This window comes from Miscanthus floridulus, chromosome 5 (genome assembly GCF_019320115.1).
Source record: "Miscanthus floridulus cultivar M001 chromosome 5, ASM1932011v1, whole genome shotgun sequence".
In the NCBI taxonomy this organism is placed as follows: Eukaryota; Viridiplantae; Streptophyta; class Magnoliopsida; order Poales; family Poaceae; genus Miscanthus; species Miscanthus floridulus.
Window position 1 is genome coordinate 96,387,772 of NC_089584.1, and position 20,637 is coordinate 96,408,408.

Genomic DNA, 20,637 nt, shown 5'->3' on the forward strand with positions numbered 1-20,637 from the left:
TTCTGCTAAAGTTGCCCTAATATAAGAGTCTGCAATGTATAAGGTTGACCTAAATGTCTATCTTTTTTACGTACCGCAGATGTCCAAAGAGCTCAAAGTGAATTCTTGATGCAACCTAATATTGACGTGGTATCCATTCCATTATCATTTGTTGAAACTTAAATATTGTTGTACATATATTTGATGAGGTTAATTAACATAAAAGATTTGAGTATATACTGCTTATTCTCAAAAGAAAAGAGAGTACTGTGGCCAAATAAAGTAGGGAACAGATGCTGTTGCAAGTGCGCGTAAACCGGCGACACGACGTGCGGCGGGCGAGGATTTCCTTTCCTTTTCTCAACAGAAGAACGACGGACATAAACTGAATTGAATAAATAAACACATTTCGAAAAAGAAAAAGGAAAGAAGAACGACGGACATAACTGAACAATACCCGTATATTATTTCCCAAAAAAGAAAAGGGTTACAGGGGGACAGCTAGGCGGGCCCACAGCTCCACGGCAATCGTTAATCAATTAGCTAAGCAAAGAAAAAACACACTAGAAACTCCCCTCGTTTGCGCGTCCCCACCTGCCCCGCGCGGGCCCCACCGCACGTCTCTTCGAACGCAAGCCAACCAGCCGCGACTCGCGCCCGCCGTTGCCCGCCTCGGCTCGCCGCCGGCCGCCGGCCACCGTCCCCCGCCACGACGGATCGCAAGCTGGTGAGGACCTCGGAGCTCCGCGCGACTGAAGGGATCCAGGCATCCAGCCGCCGGCCGCCAGGCCGTGGCGCCGAACCACGGGTAAGGGCCCGCCCATCTCTGCAGCGCCTCCGCGAGTTGCATGGCCATCGCCGTCGGTCGATCACATTTCCCATCAGCTCGTCCCAGGAACCTTAGCTCTGTTTTGCCTCTTCGATTTTTGTTTTTATTTTCAAAATTACTCCAGCTGCAATCGGTTTGGGATCGTGACCTGGTTTAACTATTCCCTTCCCTTGTTCAGAAATTTCCTTGCCTTTTCCCTTTCAAGCACAACATTTGGCGTCGCTGAGATGTCCGGCCGCGATTAGCACCACAGGGGGGCGGAACAATGTCAATGCGGTGCGGGCCATATTCTATTGCCATATGTGATGATGGGCACCACCGCGGCAAACGGGTTTTAAAATGCGGACCGTAGAATCCGTCGCCGGCGATGACGATGTGAGCGCGCGCGCGCGCGTTCTGCAGACTTGCAGAGTGGTTGTCCTGTTCCACACTTGACAACGACCGCGCCTCGTATATTATGCAGTTTTTTAAGCCTGCCTCTCGAATCCTGGCGTGGAAGTGGAATTGTCCTACAGGTGGCGGAGGAAGAATTCCACTCACGTCTGTCGATTTTTATTTAAAAAAAACACGATCTCGAACACGATTACAGTCAACAGGATGCGCCGTGAAATCTTCTTTCTTTCAAAGTGTGTTTGTGTTTTGTTTTTGGCTTCGTCGTGTCGCGCCTGCCGTTCTTGGTTTCTCCTCCAACTACTACCCGTTCCTCCAACAGCGGACGACCGCTGTTTCCCTCTCCCTCCCGTCCTCTCTCTCCCCCCTCGTCTCCGTTCCCCAACCCGCCGCCGTGTAAGCACCCCTCCTCGAATCCTCATTTCAGTTTCTTGATTCGAATCGCGTGCAGTGTAAGCAAAAATCGTCAGGCAAAACAAAAAGGCGCTAAAGCTGTTTGTTTGCTTTATGGTGATTGCAAGTTTCCTCTGCTCCTCGTCGCCCTTTTTCTGGCACCTCTGAGCTGTTCCTGTCTGTTTTCTCTTTGCATGCAGGCACGAAGCGGACTTGAGGCTGCCGTGCCTGGGTGGAGCTCGCATCGTCTCTGCAGCGGGCGCAATGCCTGCCCCCCGCGCCTGACCATGCATTCCAGGCTGCTCAAGAGGCTCGCGAAGAGGATCATGTGAGGGCGCCCTGCCGTCGTCTCGATCGTCGCGCGCCTGCGGGACGGGAAAAGCATGCGAAGGATGGATGGCTTCATTTCGTCGTCGTTGGCGCTCGTCGTGCTGGCGCTTCATCTTGCCGTGGATGGCTGCTCGGCGGTCAACCTTGAAGGTACGGGCCGGCGTCTCGACACCGGTGTTTGGTTTCGGTGCTTGCATTGTCGTGCTGACTTGGCGCGCGTTTCTCGTGGTTGTGGCGTGCGCAGGGTCGGTACTGCTCAAGTTCCAGTCAAGGGTGGAGGAGGATCCGTATGGCGCCATGGTGGGCTGGAGCCCGCGCGACGGCGACCCCTGCAGTTGGAACGGCGTGCGCTGCGTCTATGGCAGAGTTGTGATGTTGTGAGTTGGATGCTCTCTCTCCCCTTCTGAATGCGCAGTGTCTCAGCATGGATGATCATGATTGCCAACAAACAACGTTTCATTCCCCTGTTTAACGGGTCTTCCATTTGACTGTATCTTTCACGGCAGAAGAGTGTAGTGGCATTGGTTTATTGTTCAATGAATCTTGTGTTGTCGCCCGTACTTTTCGTTCTAAAACTTTATCCCCTTGTAGTTATCGTGGTTTGACTTTACATTGAATACATGAAAAGAAACGTACCAGTTCTTCTGTCGAGTTTATCTTAACACAAGCATAGTCTGCTTCTTAATTCAGACAAGTTATAAAAGAAATCTAGCTGTTCAATGGTTGACAGAGTGGATACGATGATGAGGCTTCGAATGAGTAAATAAGGAGTGTTTTATATTCCACTTGGAGGAATTTCCATGCACCCTGGAGCATCTCTAGTAACTAAAATTTGGTGTAATATGCCCTTGAACATGCTACGCTTTAAATTATTTTCTACCTTTTTTAAAAGCATACAGTAAAAGATTTTTAGCAGATTACACAGTTACGTTTTTTTGTCTGTATTTGCCGTGAATACATTGTTCAGACCCCTATATAATGCATCATTCCCAATTAGTTTTCAAATGAAACCTCTGAGCAAGCTCATTATTTGGTGTATTAGAGTGGTTTCTTGACTCAGCCAACTTGAACAAGTGGCTGCAGCTAATATTATATGATTGATTTCTATTCCTGGTGGCATTTTTATTTTTATGGTGTGGGATCACCATGGGCAAAATGCTGTACTCTGCCTACATTAGATTTCAGGGGCCATCGTTGGTGTACACATTGTTCTTCAGGATCCACCATCTCCACTAGTTATCATTGGTATTTCAGATGCAAATGCAGAAGTACTTATCAGTGATTCTTGGAATCACATGTTTTCATTTTTACCAGTGAATCTTCTTGTTATTTAAGAAGATGATTCTTACACAGCTGTTGTTTTTTTTTAAAAAAAAAATCTCAGACGACATTTTGTACAGTGCCATGTGAACGTTAGTTTTTTTTTACTCCTGCAGTTGTTTTTTTTATATATGCTTTGGCTATGCTATCTCATTAGCATCTGGAGTATTCTACTTAGTGCGAACTTTTTTTTTCCAGAAATCTGAAGGATCTCTCCTTAAGAGGCACCCTAGGTCCAGAGCTAGGAACTCTTAGCCATCTGAGGGCTCTGTAAGTATAGTCATAAACTTCTGTTATTATTTTTCAGTTTGTATAGACCTTTAAATTTCCTTTTATAATGCAATGATATGCAGTTCTCTTGCGCGTTTGAGGAAAAACTATAGTGATATGTTAATGCTTTCGGCAGAATATAAATTGTCATTTGTTGCAAAAATTAGATTGGCAATTTGATATGGTAGTATTTTACTGGTTGCTACACCCATGACTATGATTGACACCTAGCTATCCACTTGCAGTGTACTCTCCAATAACTTATTCAGTGGAGCAATACCTAAGGAATTGAGTGCTCTTGCAATGTTGGAGATACTGGATTTAAGCAACAACAACTTGAGTGGGGAAGTTCCACAAGAGATAGCAGAAATGCAATCACTTAGGCAGTTGTAGGTTTCTGACTGACTAATTTCGTGAAAAATTTTCATCAGCAGGAAGTACAATGTCATGATATTTTTCACTTCTGCAGATTGCTTTCCAATAACTGCTTTCAGTGGCCTCTGATCCAACATTCCTATGGGAACTTTGATCAGGAAAATGATTTCAATATTTATGATAATCTCGGGAGGGGTAATATGAATCGAAGAGCTGAGAATGGGTAAGGGAAAAAAATTAGTGCTACAAATTCCCCTCTAAGTTATCACCCGTTTTTTCTTCCATTTTTTTGGAAATTAGAAATTATCTGCAGATCCTGATGGTAGCAGTTTTTTAATCTGGACCGTTCTAGGTTGGAATCTGGTTCTTCCTCACAGGAGGACAAAAAGGACACTAGCAACCTTTCTGGTAATCCAATTGACTATACTAAGCTCAAGTCCTTATATTTTCTTCTCATTAATGATACAAAGCTTGTTCGAGAGAAAAAAAAAACAAGTCGAGTCCTAGATGCATAAGCTAGTCCGTAAATGATATCTTTGCTTCTTTTTCCCAGCTCAACTTCCTTCACAATACGCAGCAAGAAATCCAGCAGCACAGCTTAGCCAGCGCAGGTTACTTCAAGATAGCAATCTTGCTGCACCTTCTTCTGCAAATGCTCTTGTTCCAGCTGCTGTTCCTGTTCCTTCCACTGGAACTGGTTCATTTTCAGCATTCAGTCCCAACAATGCACCTGTACCAGCTGTAAATCCCCCAAGTAGTCCACCGACGGTCCCCAGTACTACCGCCGAAGAAGTTCCAGGAAGAAGGTCCATCAAATGGCTTTATCTCATTGTGGTGCCACTGGTCGCACTTCTTATTGTCATCGCATGTATGCTTTTGCTATGCCGCACCAAGTCAGGGACAACAATAGGTCCATGGAAGACAGGGCTCAGTGGTCAGCTCCAGAAGGCATTTGTAACAGGTAATGTTTTTATTTGCTATATACTTTTCATAGTTGCATCTACTTTCGCCTTTGGAGACAGGGCTCAGTAATCTTATTTTATGCGAGAAAAAAAACATTTCATAGTTGCATCTACTTTTCGCCTTTGGAGATCATTTTAAATAAAAGTATGCACAATTGTTCCGCCCCTACGTGCCAGCAGTCTGTATAGAAATGAACTAATGTCTTGCGTTAAGTAATATTAATATGTTATTTAGATTTTTTTTTGAACGAACGGCAGGAACTCTGCCTCTCAATTAAGATAGGAAAAAAGAGAGTTCATGTACAGGTCGCAGCCCAACTAGTTGGGAACCAAATAGAAATCAAAATCACGATACACGGATACACTAATGTCCCCAGCTTGCTAGCCCCCCCCCCCCCCCCCCCCCCCCTCATGATTATTACCCTCTTTCTTTGCTCAATGTCCTCTTTTATTCTTGAGGCCACCTGCATTGCCGATTCTTGGGCGCTATTGAAGATTCTTCGGGTTTTTTTTCCTCCAAAGGTTCCAGCATGTGTAGATTACCAAACCGTTGAAACGCCTTCTTTGTTCTTTTGGGACCTTGTTATTTAGATTTATCCGAGTAACAAATTCATGTCTGTTGAAAGAGTTTCAGAATTATCTACTTAAATTGCCTCTATTTATTTGTGGTAATTTTCCCCCTTGTGTATTTTAGGAGTACCAAAGTTGCAACGCTCTGAGCTGGAAGGTGCATGTGAGTACTTCAGTAACATTGTGGCAACCTATCCACAGTACACTGTCTACAAGGGAACCTTATCAAGTGGTGTTGAGATTGCTGTTGTATCAACCATGATTACCTCAGAAAAAGATTGGTCAAAACATTCGGAAGGGCGATTCAGGAAAAAGGTAATGCAATATATTTTAATTTTATTAACTCAGTGCATCTAAGGCTCTAAGTTTGTAATTTTGAGTGGTGGCCTTTAAACAAACTTGTTTTAACCTCCTTATTTTTCTTCCTGACAACATAGATAGACTCACTCTCGCGAATCAACCATAAGAACTATATCAACCTGCTTGGGTACTGTGAGGAGGAAGAACCTTTCATGAGGATGATGGTGATGGAATATGCTCCTAATGGAACGCTATATGAACACCTCCATGGTATCAGCCGTTGATCTATTCCACATTTTTTTTTATGTCTACCCTCTGATCTTTGTGGTTGAATTGAAATGTTTTGCTTTGTCTGTTGCAGTCGAGGGATTTGATCCTATTGATTGGAATGGTAGGATGAGGATAATTATGGGAGTAGCATACTGCACCCTACACATGCATGAGCTTAGTCCTCCAATAACACACCCAGAGTTAAAATCAAGTGCTATATTGCTATCTGAGGATGGAGCTGCAAAGGTACAAACGTGCTTATGAGTGTCAGCTTTTCTTTCTTTGAATATCTGGAGACTGGAGACTTCTACAGGGCATTTCCTAAGTCACTGCCTGCCCAGATTTGATGATAAGTAGTAAACAAACATAGTATAAGACTGAAACTTCATCATTGAAATCATTATCAGTTCTTCATGCAATTTTACCATTTGATTTAGAGTTATATTATCCATATTTGGTTAAAAGGATGAATTTGATGCACACTTATCTACTGCATAAATTAGACAAACCATTTTCTAGTTCATTTGGACAGGGAGTTTAGATAAGCACTTCACATAATGCTTTTCTCCTTACACTAGTTCCTTAATTCTTTCCACAGATAGTAGACATGAGCGTTTGGCATGAAGTATATTCCAGAGGAAACATGCCCAAGGATGACGACTTAGTTGATCACCATGAACGAGTAGCTGCGGATCCAGCTGGGAATGTCTACAGTTTTGGTCTACTCATGCTGGAGATCATCTCAGGAAAGCCTCCGTACTCCGAAGAAAAGGGTTCCCTTTCGAACTTGGTAATGACGACAAAGAAGACACTATGGATAGTTACTAGTTACTGAAACTTCGAAAAAACCACATTTAAAGTAACATCAAATGTCGTGATTTCTGTCAGGCTTTGGAGTGCATTAGGGATAACCGGAGCATGTCTTGTTTGCTTGATCCTAACTTGAAGGATCACAAAGAAAAGGACCTAGAAATCATATGTGATTTGGTCCAGGACTGCATCCAAAGCGATCCGAAGAAGAGACCAACCATGAGGGAGGTCACCACTAGATTGCGGGAAGCACTGTCAATTTCGCCTGAGGCTGCGACGCCACGGTTATCTCCACTCTGGTGGGCGGAGCTTGAGATCCTTTCAGTTGAAGCAAGCTAGCGAAAATGTTCTTTGTTTGCAGCAACACCGAGGTACTTGTGCATACTGTAATGCAACCCTGTACATCCCTGTTGTATGTTTCCATCTTGTGTTGTAACTTTGGTGTCTGCGTGTTACATTTTTTCCTCCCCAGTGAATTCAATTGCCTGGTTTATTTTTCTCATTTCTTCCTCGCGTTCCCTCTGTATACTAAACATACATGGTGTGAAAGTAGAATGCTTCATGCCATCCTAGGACTGATTGTAATCAGGAAATGTGTAATGTTCAATGGTTTTACAGAAATATATATTCTTTGATTGTTGATGTGAAACAAATGACAATTAGTGTGGACAAAGAGTTAATATTCACTTTTTTTTTGCCTACAAGAACAATCTCCAGCACCATTTTGTTCTTCCGTTTCTTGTTTATTTTTAGGTATTTTGGAGGTCATTAAGTTACATTATTCCAACAAAGGATCAAAGACTTGCTTGGTTTATTATGTTTTTTCTTTCAAAGTGATGACAAAATTAAAGCTTTACCACATTTTTTATTTTTTGAAAGTAAAAGCAAGAGCTCTGCCGCTCAATTAAGAGGAAGAAGAGTTTTATGTAAAGGGCACCCATGGTGCCAGACACCACCGGCCATAGGACCAAAAACACAATTAGCCACCGCTCACATACATAGTGTATTACCCCGCAAAACACATGGCCCTAGCCCTACGCCTCTGCACATTTTTTATTAGAACAAGAAATATAAAACAAGAATTGGGCCAATTGTTTAAGTGGAAAGTGGACCAAAAACACACAACACAAGTCCCGACTAACAACTAGACTAAACAACTCCACGGTTTTTAGCTAGGACAAAATGGGAAGCCCCCTTCACAGCTACAAACAAAATGGGAAGACCCTTTTGCCCTCGCCCCTACCTAACAAAACAGTTGTCTTCCTTCTCTCCCATTCTCTCCACCCGCTTGTCGTTCCCGTCTATGATTTCAATGATAATCCCTTTCATTCTTTGTTCCCTATAGCTACTGACTAGGCTCCCCCTCATTCAGTGCGATTAGTGTGGGAGGGGGAGGGTGATTGATCTTAGGGCGAAGAAAAATGAGAACTATCATCGTGGTTTTTCAAATGCCCAAGAAATGAACCTAGGATAAGTATTTTGGCCAAGTAATTTTTTTCCGGATTGAGTTTGATTTGGTGGCAAAGTTGATCCATTTCACTCGTTTAGATACCCGCTAGATGTGTTTTTTTACGAGTGGCAAAGATCTTATTTGAAGAAATTAGTGATTCGGGAATCATTGCCATTAATCTAGTGCCCAGATTCAACCATGATAGCTATACACAAGAAGAAGAAGCTGATTCCATGCAGGGTAGAAGGGTACTTGGGCAAAAAAGCAAGATGGAGTCCAAGATGGATGCCTTTATTGCAGCTGTTAGGCTATTGAGTTTAGTGCTTGTTGATGTTGTTAGAACCATGTATTTTTTAAGTAAGATGTAATTGATGAAATGTTACCCATGTATTTGAAGAAACCAAATGTGTGCTCTAAAACCTATGAAATATAATGTTTTCAGAATCACAAATTCCATACAATACAAAGGTTCACAAATTCCATACAATACCAAGCATTGTAGTTCATATATTCCATACAATATCATACAAAATACCAATTCTAGGCCTCACATTTCAACCTTAGGCCTCCCATTACATTCATGTTTGCAACAAAACAATGAAAAGGCATAGCATTTAGGCCTCTCATTACATTCAGGCCTCACACTCAGGCTTCACAAAATACATAGGGCTCTCATCAGTTAACAGCTTTGCCGGAGAGGCCTTAATTATGGAAGCTTTGGATCCTCTCCTCAATACTGTCGGCTCTCACATCTTGTATTATTCATCTATGTATTTATTGTATACTCGTCACCATCAAGGGTTTTTCACCATGCTACTTGCTATATATGCTATTTTACTTGTTTGGATGGTTCGGAACGCCTAGCACCTGGACATCCGGACGCAGCTCCCTGCTCCGCCCCATCCGCTCGGACTCGCGGCAGATCCACGCCGCCCTGCCCGCTCAGTTGCACATGCGCGGGCCCTATGGGACCGTCCCGCCAGCTACTTTCCACGCACGCACGCGGTTCCACTCGCTCTGTTTTGCACGCGCACACTAGAATTTGAAAAGCAGATGTACTCTTGCAACCTCTAGAACTAGTTTTGCAACATTCAGAGGAAAACACTTGCAATATGCGTTTGAAAACAAATGAAACATTTGGAACATAAATTTGCAACATACATGTGAAGCCATTGTAACACATGGAACATCCAGATCTACTTTGCAACATCCAAATAAAATAGTTGCAACATCCATCTAGAATAGCTGAAACACTTGAAACATACAATACGTGTATATCCATTGCAACACATGAAACATCCCGATATACTTTTGCAACATTCAAATAAAACACCTGCAACATGCATATGAAACACCTGAAACACTTACAACATGTGTATGAAACACTTGCAACATCTAGATGAAACACTTGCAACATACGTATGAAACAACTGAAACACTTGAAACATACCCTTGCAACATGCTTTTAGCTCAACATCTTCTTCCTACTTGGGTGAATGGAGGCTCGTCAGCGTGGAGAGAGGGGGGAGGCCATCGGTCTTGCACGAGCTGGCGCCGGAGAGGGATGGAGGCGCTCGGATCTCGCTGCCTTGGGTCTCGCCGCTCCAAATCTCAGAGTGGGGCGTGACAGTGGATGGAAGGCCACCGGTCTTGCATGAGCTAGCGCCAGAGAAGGATGGAGGTGCTCAGATTTCGCTGCTCTGGGTCTCGCCGCTATGGATCTCGGAGTGGGGCACAGCAGTGAATGGAGGCGCGGTGAGGGATGGAGTGCGACGTAGCTGAGGCGCGCGTGCGGTGAAAGCGTCTAGGCCCCTAGTTGGGTTTCGGTGATTAATGACAATGCGAGATTACTATGACTAACGCGTGTTTTGCAGAGACAATTAAGTTAGGTCATGGTAATGGCAATTGATTGGGCAATCATGGTTGTCATGCCCCTATGATGGAAATCGTTTCAATTTTTAAAGGATGGACGACAAGGTTAAGGATGGACTAGTTCTAAGTGTCGTTTGGTGTTGAAGAGACACTTAGAGTAGTTTAGGACTTTGTTTTCCCTTTGGCCGTACTATTAAGGGGGTATGCACTAGTAGCTTGACCTAGGTGAGTCTAGTGGGTTAGGTGTGGTGCACACTTATCAAATCTAGCACTAGGTAGCTCAGGAGTAGCCCTAAGATCAATTAGAGCAAACTTCATTTACAAATGATTTTGAGTTGAAAGTGAATGGATGGTCAAATGACTAACCGGACACTAGTCTGGTTGCGACAGGACGTTGAAGGGTTGAAAGCTCTAGTTTGGTTTTGGTGAATTGATGAAACCCTAAGTGCTAACCTAGTTTATCAAGTGATCATGAGATAGGTAGCACACTCTAAGTGGTGAAGCAAATGAAGATCATAGCATGATGATGATGCCATGGTGATGATCAAGTGCTTAGACTTGGAAAGAAGAAAGAGAAAAACAAAAAGCTCAAGGCAAAGGTATAAACCATAGGAGCTATTTTGTTTTGGTGATCAAGACACTTAGAGAGTGTGATCAAATTTAGGTTTGATAGCCATACTATTAAAAGGGGTGAAACTCGTATCGAAATGCGGTTATCAAAGTGCTACTAGATGCTCTAACTCATTGCATATACATTTATGATCTAGTGGAATGCTAACACCCTTGAAAAATATTTGTGAAAATATGCTAACACATATGCACAAGGTGATATACTTGGTGGGTGGCACATTTGAGCAAGGGTGAAGAAGTTAGAGGTAAAAAGAAGTTAGTCTTGCTGGTCACTAAGTGACCGGACGCTGGTCTCTGAAGGACCGGCGTGTCCAATCAAGTGTGGCAGCATAGACGCCAGTGTCAGTCAATCAACCGGACATTGGGTCATGGACTGATCATACGCTGGCAAGGTGTGTCTGGTCCTATTGTCGAACGGCGCTTAGAGGCTAGGGTCTCTAACCGAACGATAGTAGGGTTTGGTCGTGCATGACCGGACGCATCCGGTGGGCGAATTGCGTTTCTAGAACCTTACTGGAAATGATCAGACGCTGGTGACTCAGCGTCCGGTCAGTTATAGCGTTGCGTCCAGTCAACACAAGTTACCGTTAAAGTCGAGACACGTGGCTATTGTCGGGTGACCGGACATTGAGGTACAGCGTCTGGTCAACTTGGTCGGAGCGTCCGGTCAGCCCGTGTTGTGCCCAAGGAGTACAATGGCTCTATTTCGTGGGGACATCTATTTAAGCCCCATGGCCGGTTGAAGCTCACACCTTTGGCAATTTTCATTGACATAGCAACCTTGTGAGCTTAGCCAAATCCCTCCCACTCATCTCTATCATTGATTCATCATCTTTGTGAGATTGGAAGTGAATCCAAATGCATTGCTTGAGTGATTACATTTAGAGGCACTTGGTGTTCGTGTTTCACTACGGATTTCGCTTGTTACTCTTGGTGGTTGCCGCCACCTAGACGGCTTGGAGCAGCGAAGATCGTCGAGCGAAGGTTGGTGATTGTCTCCGGCTCCGATCGTAGTGATTATAAGGGGTTCTTGACCTTTCCCCAGTGGAGAGCTAAAAGGTACTCTAGTGGATTGCTTATGGCTTGTGTGATCCTCATCTTGTGTTGGTTATGCGGCACCCTATTGAGGGTTTGGCGTGTGAAGCTAATTAGCGCGTGAACCTTCAAGTGAGTGAATCGCCACAATGAGGACTAGCTTGTCGACAAGCAAGTGAACCTCGGTAAAAATCATTGTGTTCATCATTGATTCTGAGGTGATTGGTCTTCATTATTATTCATCCTTGTGATTGATTGGTTCATTCATCTACACGGTGGTATAACCTTCTTGATCACTCTCATTACATTACCGTAAACTAGTTATCAAGCTCTTTAGTGTACCTAGTTGTGAGAGCTTGCTTGCTTGGTTGGTGTGGCTCTTTAGTTAGTCTTTGAGAGCACACTAACATAGAGTAACATCATAGCTATTGTGTGAATAGATACTATCTAACCTAGAATTGTGGTAGGTGGCTTGCTTTTTGAGTAGGCTAGCGCAACACTTGCTTCGCCTCATAATTGTCTAACTGCTTTGTTAAGTGTTGTTGTAGAAATTTTATTAGGCTATTCACCCCCTCTAGCCATTAGGACCTTTCAAGGGTGAGTCCGGTCAGTTCATATAACACCCCGGGTGTTTAAATATTAAAAACAGGACATGTCATCACATGCATTGCAAGGCATTGGTCGTATTGCAAACTTTGATATGCATTCACTAAAACAAGTTTGCATTTATATTATGAGTGTTGAATTGAATTGTTTGAGTCAAGTTCAAAAATTTGGTTTGGATTTGAATTTTCGAGCAAACCCTGATTTTCAGCATTTAAATTCTACCCTAAAAACTCATTTCAAAATCTAAGCATATTTTGGGGTTGAGCCTTAAAGAAAAAGTGTAGAGCTTGTCTAGTTATACAAAGTTTGTTTTTGGAGTTTTTAAAGTTGTTATAAAAAATTTGAAGTAATTCGAAAAGGCGTAATTCGTTAAATATTCCCTATTTGAATTCAAAAGTTCATTTCAAAATATAGACCGAATTAGGGGTTGGTTATAAAAGCAAAGTTGTAGAACTTTGAATTTTGAACAACTTTTATTTTTGGAGATTTTTGAGTTGTTACACAAATTTGGGAGTAATTTGAATTTGAAAATGAAGGGCAATTCTGTAAATTCTGTGAACAGTGTTCACCGCCTAAGCTACACCGCCGGCGACCTTCGGTTTGCTTCTAGGCGCGGTCGTGGTCATCTTTGGCGTCATGCTAGCGCGGTGAAGGCCACAGCGCAGCTTCCTTGCGCTTCTGAGCCGCTCTATTTAGCCTTGGCCGTCGCCGTTTGCCCCCGCTCTCTTGCTCTGTTTTCCCGACGCCACGGCCATAACTCCAGCGAGCTCCCACCGTTGCTTTAGCTCACTCCAGCCACTGCAAAGCTTGTCATAGCTCTGCCTGCTACTTGCGCATCCAACCAACCTGCTTTTGTCGCTTGTCTTCACCGAAAACTCGCGGTGCGCACTCTTCTTCCTCGCGGCCGGCAACCTCACCCGCGATCCCGTTTCGTCGTGGTCAGCGCGTTGCGGTGAGTCCCTATCCTTGCCGAGCCGTGATTCAGTTTCGCCACGATGCTGTGGTCCTTTGTACCTTGATGTTTGATCAAATTGTCCACCGCAGCCACCGGAGCGGCACCGTCGTCGTTGCTTGCTCTGCCGTGACCGCTGCATCCGTCGAACGGCGTCTCCAGTGCTCCTCCGGCCTTGTGCTCTACTCAGTCGCGTTTGGAGTGAGCTGCTGATGCTTCCTAGGCCATCTGTTTAAGCTTTACAAGTCTCACATCGCCAACATAGCATAGCCGCACCGTCGTGGCCGCCATAGCCGGCGTAGTGCTCGGTCCAGTCCGTAGCTGATCCAGCTTGTGCCCCAAATCGATGCGTCTAGTCGAGGGTAGTGTTTTGGTACCTTGGTCGTCACCGTTGGTCTCACCATCGGCGAGATATCGCCGGTCAGCGCGCATGTCGCCGAAGTCAAAGCCTGAGGTTGAAGATGACAAGTGGGGTCCGTTTGTCAGTGACTCATCGTTCAAATGGAATTTTTCTATTTTCAGATTTGAAGGAATAGTGATGTAATTTGTTATTTTTTTGTAGATTTATTTAGAGCTCCAAAAATTATGAAAATTTTTGTGTGACTTCTCTGTGATGTATAGTATTTAAGAAAAATATGAAATAATATTTTTCAGTAATTTTTGAATGTGATAAAAATTATTCAATTAATTAATAAATGGATTTTCATGATTTTTCTAGGCTTATTTATTTATCCAAAAATTATGAAAATTGTTTTGCCACTTAGTTATCATGTGATAAACATTTACAAAAATTTTGAGGTCAATTGGAACAAGTTGATTTATTTCATAATTCTTAATTAATTAATTCATTCATAAAAGCAAATAGTAACCTTTAGTGATTTAGGTTTTGTTTGAATTTTTGATTGAGTGATGTCCTTGGGTCATTAGTTGGTAATGATCTTTGGCAATTGATGTTAGTATTATGGAAAGATTTAGTTAGTTTGACTTGTAACTGTACCGCGAAGGAAAGTTGTATTCGAATTGTTAATTTTTACATCCATCATCGAGCATCATGTTTCGTATTCCGCATCATGTTAAACATGGTATTGTTACTACATGTAGTGAACGAAGGTGAACACACGATAGTTAATCAAGTTGCTGATGAAGTTAGTCCATTTGTTGAGGTCGGATCGAATACTTGTGGAACGTCGTAGGAATCGGACTTTTTCGTCAACGAAGGCAAGCCCCGGATGCATACAACACTACTTTGTGTTTTACAAATTAATTTCACTTTTTCTTTTCTATACTGCATTAAGTGATTAAGAGTTAAGTAAAAGCCTAATTGGTGCATTACCAACATTGTTTTTCCATATCTACCTTGATTACCTGTTTATTCATAAATGTCTAAATATGCTTAGTCATGCTTAGTCGGGTGATTACCTGTCACCTGAGAATCTTAAATGGATCTTTGGTTACTTATGTGATCATAAAATATGAGAATGTGGAGTAATAAATCTAGACTGAGCGGACTCGGTGTGTGAGAGCCGCAAGACATGGAGGTCTTGTGAGCGGCTTCTTTCCGCCTATGTCGGTTAAGGTCCGTCCGTTGTTGAACTGTGTGTAGTGAGACTTTGTAGTACTAACCACATACTCTGGTAAACCTTAACTTGGTGATTCTATTACGAGAATGGCTACTCACGCACTAGGAGTGCAGAGATAGCGGGAATAGCGTGTACCCACGTGGCAAAGGGCTAGATTGGTGGAGTACTGTATTCTCGAGTGACGTGGACCCATTCTTATTTTAGAGGATCCAAGAGTAGGTTGATATATGTAGGTCGGGGACCTACATATGTCGTGTGGTCTGGAATCCCCAGCTAGGTTTTAATCGGTTCAAATTGTCGTTGCTCCTCGGTTATGGAGACTCACTTCTCTGTTCATCATCATAGTTTAATAACTAGAACTGGAGTAAGGTTTGAGAAAGAGATTGATATGAAGTTCATGATCTCATTACGGATCATGGCAGATTCATATGTGGTACTTATAAAGTTTTACCTTTGAAGTAAAGAATTTTATTAAAGAGCTTTTACGCAAAAGAACTTTGATTATTGCTAAAGCCATACCTTGAATCCCTGAGCCTGCATTCCTGAGTCTTCTCAGTTTTATTTTGGTTAAATCTTGTTGAGTACTTTTGTACTCAGGGTTCGTTGACCCTTGTTGCAGGTGAGCCTCATGAGCAGATCTGTTTTGGATCGTGCTGCATGACTATTGTTTGATCTGACAATGAGAAGTAAATGTGTGGCCCTTGGGCAGGGCAGTTTCATTGTGTGTTTTGTATTATATTATAATGCCACTCCACTATTTCATTTTGTAATAATCATCGAACTTAGTTGTGAGGTTTGAAACTACTGTTTTGTAAATTATGTTATTGTAAGACTTCTGCTGTTTTTACTTTGGTGTAGATATTTGAATAAATATTGTAATACTGTAATGACTCTGTAATGTGATCCTGCTCGGAAATCGTGGATGATTTGGGGTTCCCCGAGGACACCCGACAGTCTTCTTAAGTTACCGAAAACATATGCATAGATGTCAAAGGTCGTTGAACAGTGACAGGTGCATGTGGGCCCTATAATTTAGGAGGTTCTGCCATAGTTCATTTGATCAACTAAAGTCATCTAGTTGCGATCGGACGCTGAGTGAAATATGACCCGACGCTGGGTGCCAGAGTTCGATCAACTCTAGGGAGGTTTCAGAGAGGGAGTTTTCTGATCGAACGCGTCCGGTTAGTGCTGACTGGACGCTAGTCAGGATCCGGTTACTGACTGGACGTAGAACAGCAAAGTGATTGGACTCTGGGTGCTAGTGTCCGGTCAACATCAGTAAGGTTCTAGAGTGTAACACCTCGGGTGTTTAAATGTTAAAATCTGACATGTCATCATATGCATTGCAAAGCATTTGGCATTTGGTGAAAACTTTGATGTGCATTTACTAAAACAAGTTTACATTTGTGTAATGAGTGTTGAATTGTATTGTTTGACTCAAGTTCAAAGTTTGACTGGGTTTTGAATTTTTCGAGAAAACCCCGCGTTTCAACATGTAAACCCTACCCTGAAAATCTATTTCAAAATCTAAGCATATTTTGGGGTTGGGCCCAAAAGCAAAAGTGTAGAGCTTGGCAAGTTATACAAAGTTTGTTTTTGGAGTTTTCCAAGTTGTTTAGAAAATTTTTGAGTAAATCAAAAAGGCGTAATTCGGTAAATTTCCCTGTTCAAATTCAAAAGTTCATTTCAAAATCTAGACCGAATTAGGAGATGGTTATAAAAGCAAAGTTGTAGAACTTTCGATTTTGAACAACTTTTATTTTTGGAGATTTTTGAGTTGTTATGAAAATTTGAGAGTAATTTATGAAATTTGGCGAATGGCAAACTTGTAATTACTGTGAACAGTGTTCACCGCTCAGGCTACACCGGCGGCGATCTTCGGCTTGCTTCCAGTCGCGCGCGTGGCCGTCTGGGCGTCGCATTGGCGCGCTGAAGACTTCGTCGTGGCTTCCTTGCGCTTCTTTGGCTGCCCTATAAAGCTCTGGAGCCGCCGCCGTTCTTCTTTCTTCGCTCTCTGTTTTTCCCGTCGCCGCTGCTCTATCTCCGGCGAGCCCGTGCCGTCGTTGTCGTGCTCCACCGTCGCTGTTAAGCTAGTCCCAGCTCCGCCTAAACCTTGCGCGTCCATCTGACCCACCAATTTGGCTTGTCTTCACCGGGAACTCGAGTTTCATCGCCTTCTTCCTCGCGGCCGGTAACCTCACCGTCGCATGCGCATCTTCGTGGCCAGAGTCCGTCGGTGAGCCGTTGCCCTTGATTGATGTCCCTTTAGCTTCGTCTCGATGCCGTAGTGCTCATTTCACTATTGTTTGGCCGTTTTATCCACTGCAGTCGCCGGCACACCGTCACCGACGATCCTTGCTCCGCCGCCGTTGCTGTTCACGTCGACCCGTGTCTACGTTGCTTCTCCGGCCTTAATTCTTGCTTGAACATGTTCGTGGTGAGCTACTGGACCTTCCCATGCCCTCTGTTTCCCCGTTTTTGGCTTCGTTTCGCCGGCGTAACGTCGCCGAGCCACCGCAACCGCCATGGCCGACGCCAAGTTCGTAACTCGTAGTAATTCGTCTAGCTAGTGCCTTCAGTCGATGCGTCGTGATGATGTGGTCATTTTGGTACCTTGACCGTCGCCTGTGGACTCACCGTCGGTGAGTTTGCGCCGGTCAGCGCCGTCGTCGTCGTAGTCAACACGCGGGAGGTAGATGATGACAGGTGGGGTCCGATGTCAGTGACTCAGCGTTCAAATGGATTTTTTTCTATTTTCAGATTTGAATGAATAGTGTCTGTTTTTGTTATTTTTGTGTAGATTTATTTAGAGCTCCAAAAATTATGAAAATTTTTGTGTGATTTCTCTGAGATGTATAGTATTTAAGAAAAATATGAAATAGTGTTTTTCAGTAAGTTTTAAATGTGATAAAAATTGCTCAATTTATTCATAAATGGATTTCCAGGATTTTTCTAGGCTTATTTATTTATTCAAAAATTATGAAATTTGTTTTGCCACTTAGTTAACATGTAATGAACATGTACTAAAATTTTGGGCTCAATTAGAATAAGTTGATTTATTTCATAATTTTGAATTAAATAATTAATTCATAAAAGCAAATAGTAACCTTTAGTGATTTAGGTTTTGTTTGGAATTTTGGATTGAGTGATGACCTTGGGTCATTTGTTGTTAATGATCCTTGGCAGTTGATGTATGTGTTTACGAAAAAGAATTAGTTTGTTTGACTTGCAACTGTACCGCGAAGGAAAGTTGTATTCAAATTATTAATTTTTCATCCCTCATCGAGCATCATGTTTCGAATTCCGCATCATGTTAAACATGGCATTGTTATTACGTGTAGTGAACGAAGGTGAAACCGTGGTAGTTAATCAAGCTGTTGAAGAGGTTAATCCGTCTGTTGAGGTCGGGTCAAATACTTGTGTAACGTCGCAGTAACCGGACTTTTCCGTCAACGAAGGCAAGCCCCGGATGCATACAACCCTACCTTGTGTTTTATAAATTAATTTCGCTTTTGCTTTCCATTACTGCATTAAGTAATTAGGAGTTAAGTAAAAGCCTAATTGTTGCATTACCACCCTTGTTATTCCATATTTACCATATTACCAGTTTTAAACTCGTATATGCCTAGTCTTGCTTAGCTATGTGTAGAACGATGAAAGTCGGGTGACTACCTGCCACCCGCAAGTTACAAATGGAACACTGGATAACTATGTTAACATGTGATATGGAAATGTGGAGTAATAAATCTAGACCGGGCGGACTCGGTGAGTGTGAGCCACAAGACATGGAGGTCTTGTGAGCGGGTTCTTTCCGCCTGTGTCGATTAAGGCACGTCCGTTGTTGAATTGCATGAGGTGAGAATTTGTAGTACTAACCACATACTCCGGTAAGCCTGAACTTGGCAATTCTATTACGAGAATGGCTACTCGCGCACTGGGAGTGGAGAGATGGCGGGAATAGTGTGTACCCACGTGGCCATGGGCTAGAATGGTGGAGTACTGTGTTCTCGGGTGGCGCGGACCCGTTCTTGTTTTAGAGGATCCGAGGGTAGGTTGGTATATGTAGGTCGGGGACCCGCATATGTCGTGTGGTCTGGAATTCCCAGCTGGGTGTTAATCGGTTCGAATCGTCGTTGCTCCTCAGTTATGGAGACTCAACTCACTGTTCATCATCGTAGAATTAATAACCAGAACTTAAATAAGGCTTGTGAAGATGTTGGATATGAAGTTTCATGATCTCAGTGCGGATCGTGTCAGCTTTGTATATCATTCTCGAGAAGTTTTCTATATAAAGAATGTTGTTAAAAGAGCTTTTACGCAAAAGAACTTTGATCATTGTTAAAGCTATAGCTTGAATCCTTGAGCCTGCATTACTGAGTTTATCAGTTAAGATTTCGGATAAGTCTTGTTGAGTACCTTTGTACTCAGGGTTCGTTGACCCCTTGTTGCAGGTGAGCCTCATGAGCAGATCTGTTTTGGATTGTGCTGCATGACTATCGTTCGTTCTGACGATGAGAATTAAATGTGTGATCCTTGGGCAGGATGTTTATTTTGTGTGTTAAGTATATGTTAGTTATGCCACTCTACTACTACTATGGTTTGTAATAATTATGGAACTTAGTTTGTAAGGTTTGAAACAACTGTTTGTAAACTATGTTATTGTAAGACTTCCGCTGTTTTTACTCTGATTTTGATATTCGAATAAATGTTGTAATACTGCAATGACTCTGTAACGTGATCCTGCTCGGAAATCATGGATGATTCGGGGTTCCCCGAGAACACCCGACAGTCTTTTTAAGTTATTGGAAACATATGCATAAATGTCAAAGGTCGTCGGACAGTGACAGGTGCATGTGGGCCCTATAACTTAGGAGGTTCTGCCACATAGAGAGCAGTTTTCGTGACCGGACGCGTCCGATCAGTGCTGACCGGACGCAGGACAAAGTTTGGTCACAACTTAACGGCTCTGTGGCGGGGATAACTAACCGGAGCATTCGATCACCTTGACCGGGGCATCTGGTCACCCCGTAGAGTGCTGACTCAACCTTCTAACGGTTCGTTTTGAATGTGGGGGTATAAATACTTGCTCTATTCATCCAAGGGAGGTCTCTTACCCATTTGTTCAGCTAAGAAACACCCTTGAGAGTGCTTAGGAGAGCAAGAACCTAGTGAGGTGATTGAGATTTAAGAATCCAAGATTAAGGCCTCATTAGTGCAAGGAGAGTAGCAAGTGTGCATCCACCCTTCTCATTAGGCTTGTTGTGCTCAAGTGAGAGTCCATGCTTGTTACTCTTGGTGATCACCATCACCTAGATGGCTTGGTGGTGATTAAGAGTTTGGTGATCATCCGATGAAGCTTGTGAATGACCCAACTCAAGTTGTGAGCGGTTGTGGGCAATTCACCGCAACAAAGTGTCAAAGAATCAGCCTGTAGAGAGCACTTGATCCTTGCGCAGATCAAAGGGGAGCTACACCCTTGCGCGGGTGCTCCAACGAGGACTAGTGGGGAGTGGCGACTCTCCGATACCTCGGTAAAACATCACCGCGTTCCTTCTCCTCTCTTTACTTTAAGCATTTATATTTGAGCAATTCATTTCTTGTCTTTACATTCTTAGAATTGCCATGCTAGAGTAGGATTGGAACTTAGGGTGTTAAACTTTTGTACGGTAGATCAATAGAAACATATTCTAGGCACAAGGGGTGAAGTGGGCTAA

The 20,637-nt window shown here is 43.1% G+C and overlaps 1 protein-coding gene across 2 annotated transcripts; it reads left to right on the forward strand.

The window, feature by feature from the left end:
• Positions 1-526: 526 nt before the first annotated feature.
• Positions 527-7,451, forward strand: LOC136452685 (protein MALE DISCOVERER 1-like). 2 transcript variants are annotated; one of them, XM_066453271.1, is made up of 13 exons: positions 527-787; positions 1,792-2,071; positions 2,166-2,298; positions 3,440-3,511; positions 3,757-3,900; positions 3,981-4,109; positions 4,239-4,294; positions 4,440-4,847; positions 5,543-5,733; positions 5,856-5,988; positions 6,080-6,234; positions 6,587-6,778; positions 6,877-7,451. In XM_066453271.1, exons 2-13 carry the CDS (start codon positions 1,975-1,977, stop codon positions 7,135-7,137), a joined length of 1,971 nt encoding a protein of 656 aa, XP_066309368.1. In that variant the 5' UTR covers positions 527-787; positions 1,792-1,974; the 3' UTR covers positions 7,138-7,451. The 2 variants fall into 2 exon arrangements, with proteins under 2 accessions (XP_066309368.1, XP_066309367.1); XM_066453270.1 differs by lacking the exon at positions 527-787 and adding an exon at positions 1,168-1,594.
• The last annotated feature ends 13,186 nt before the right edge of the window (positions 7,452-20,637 follow it).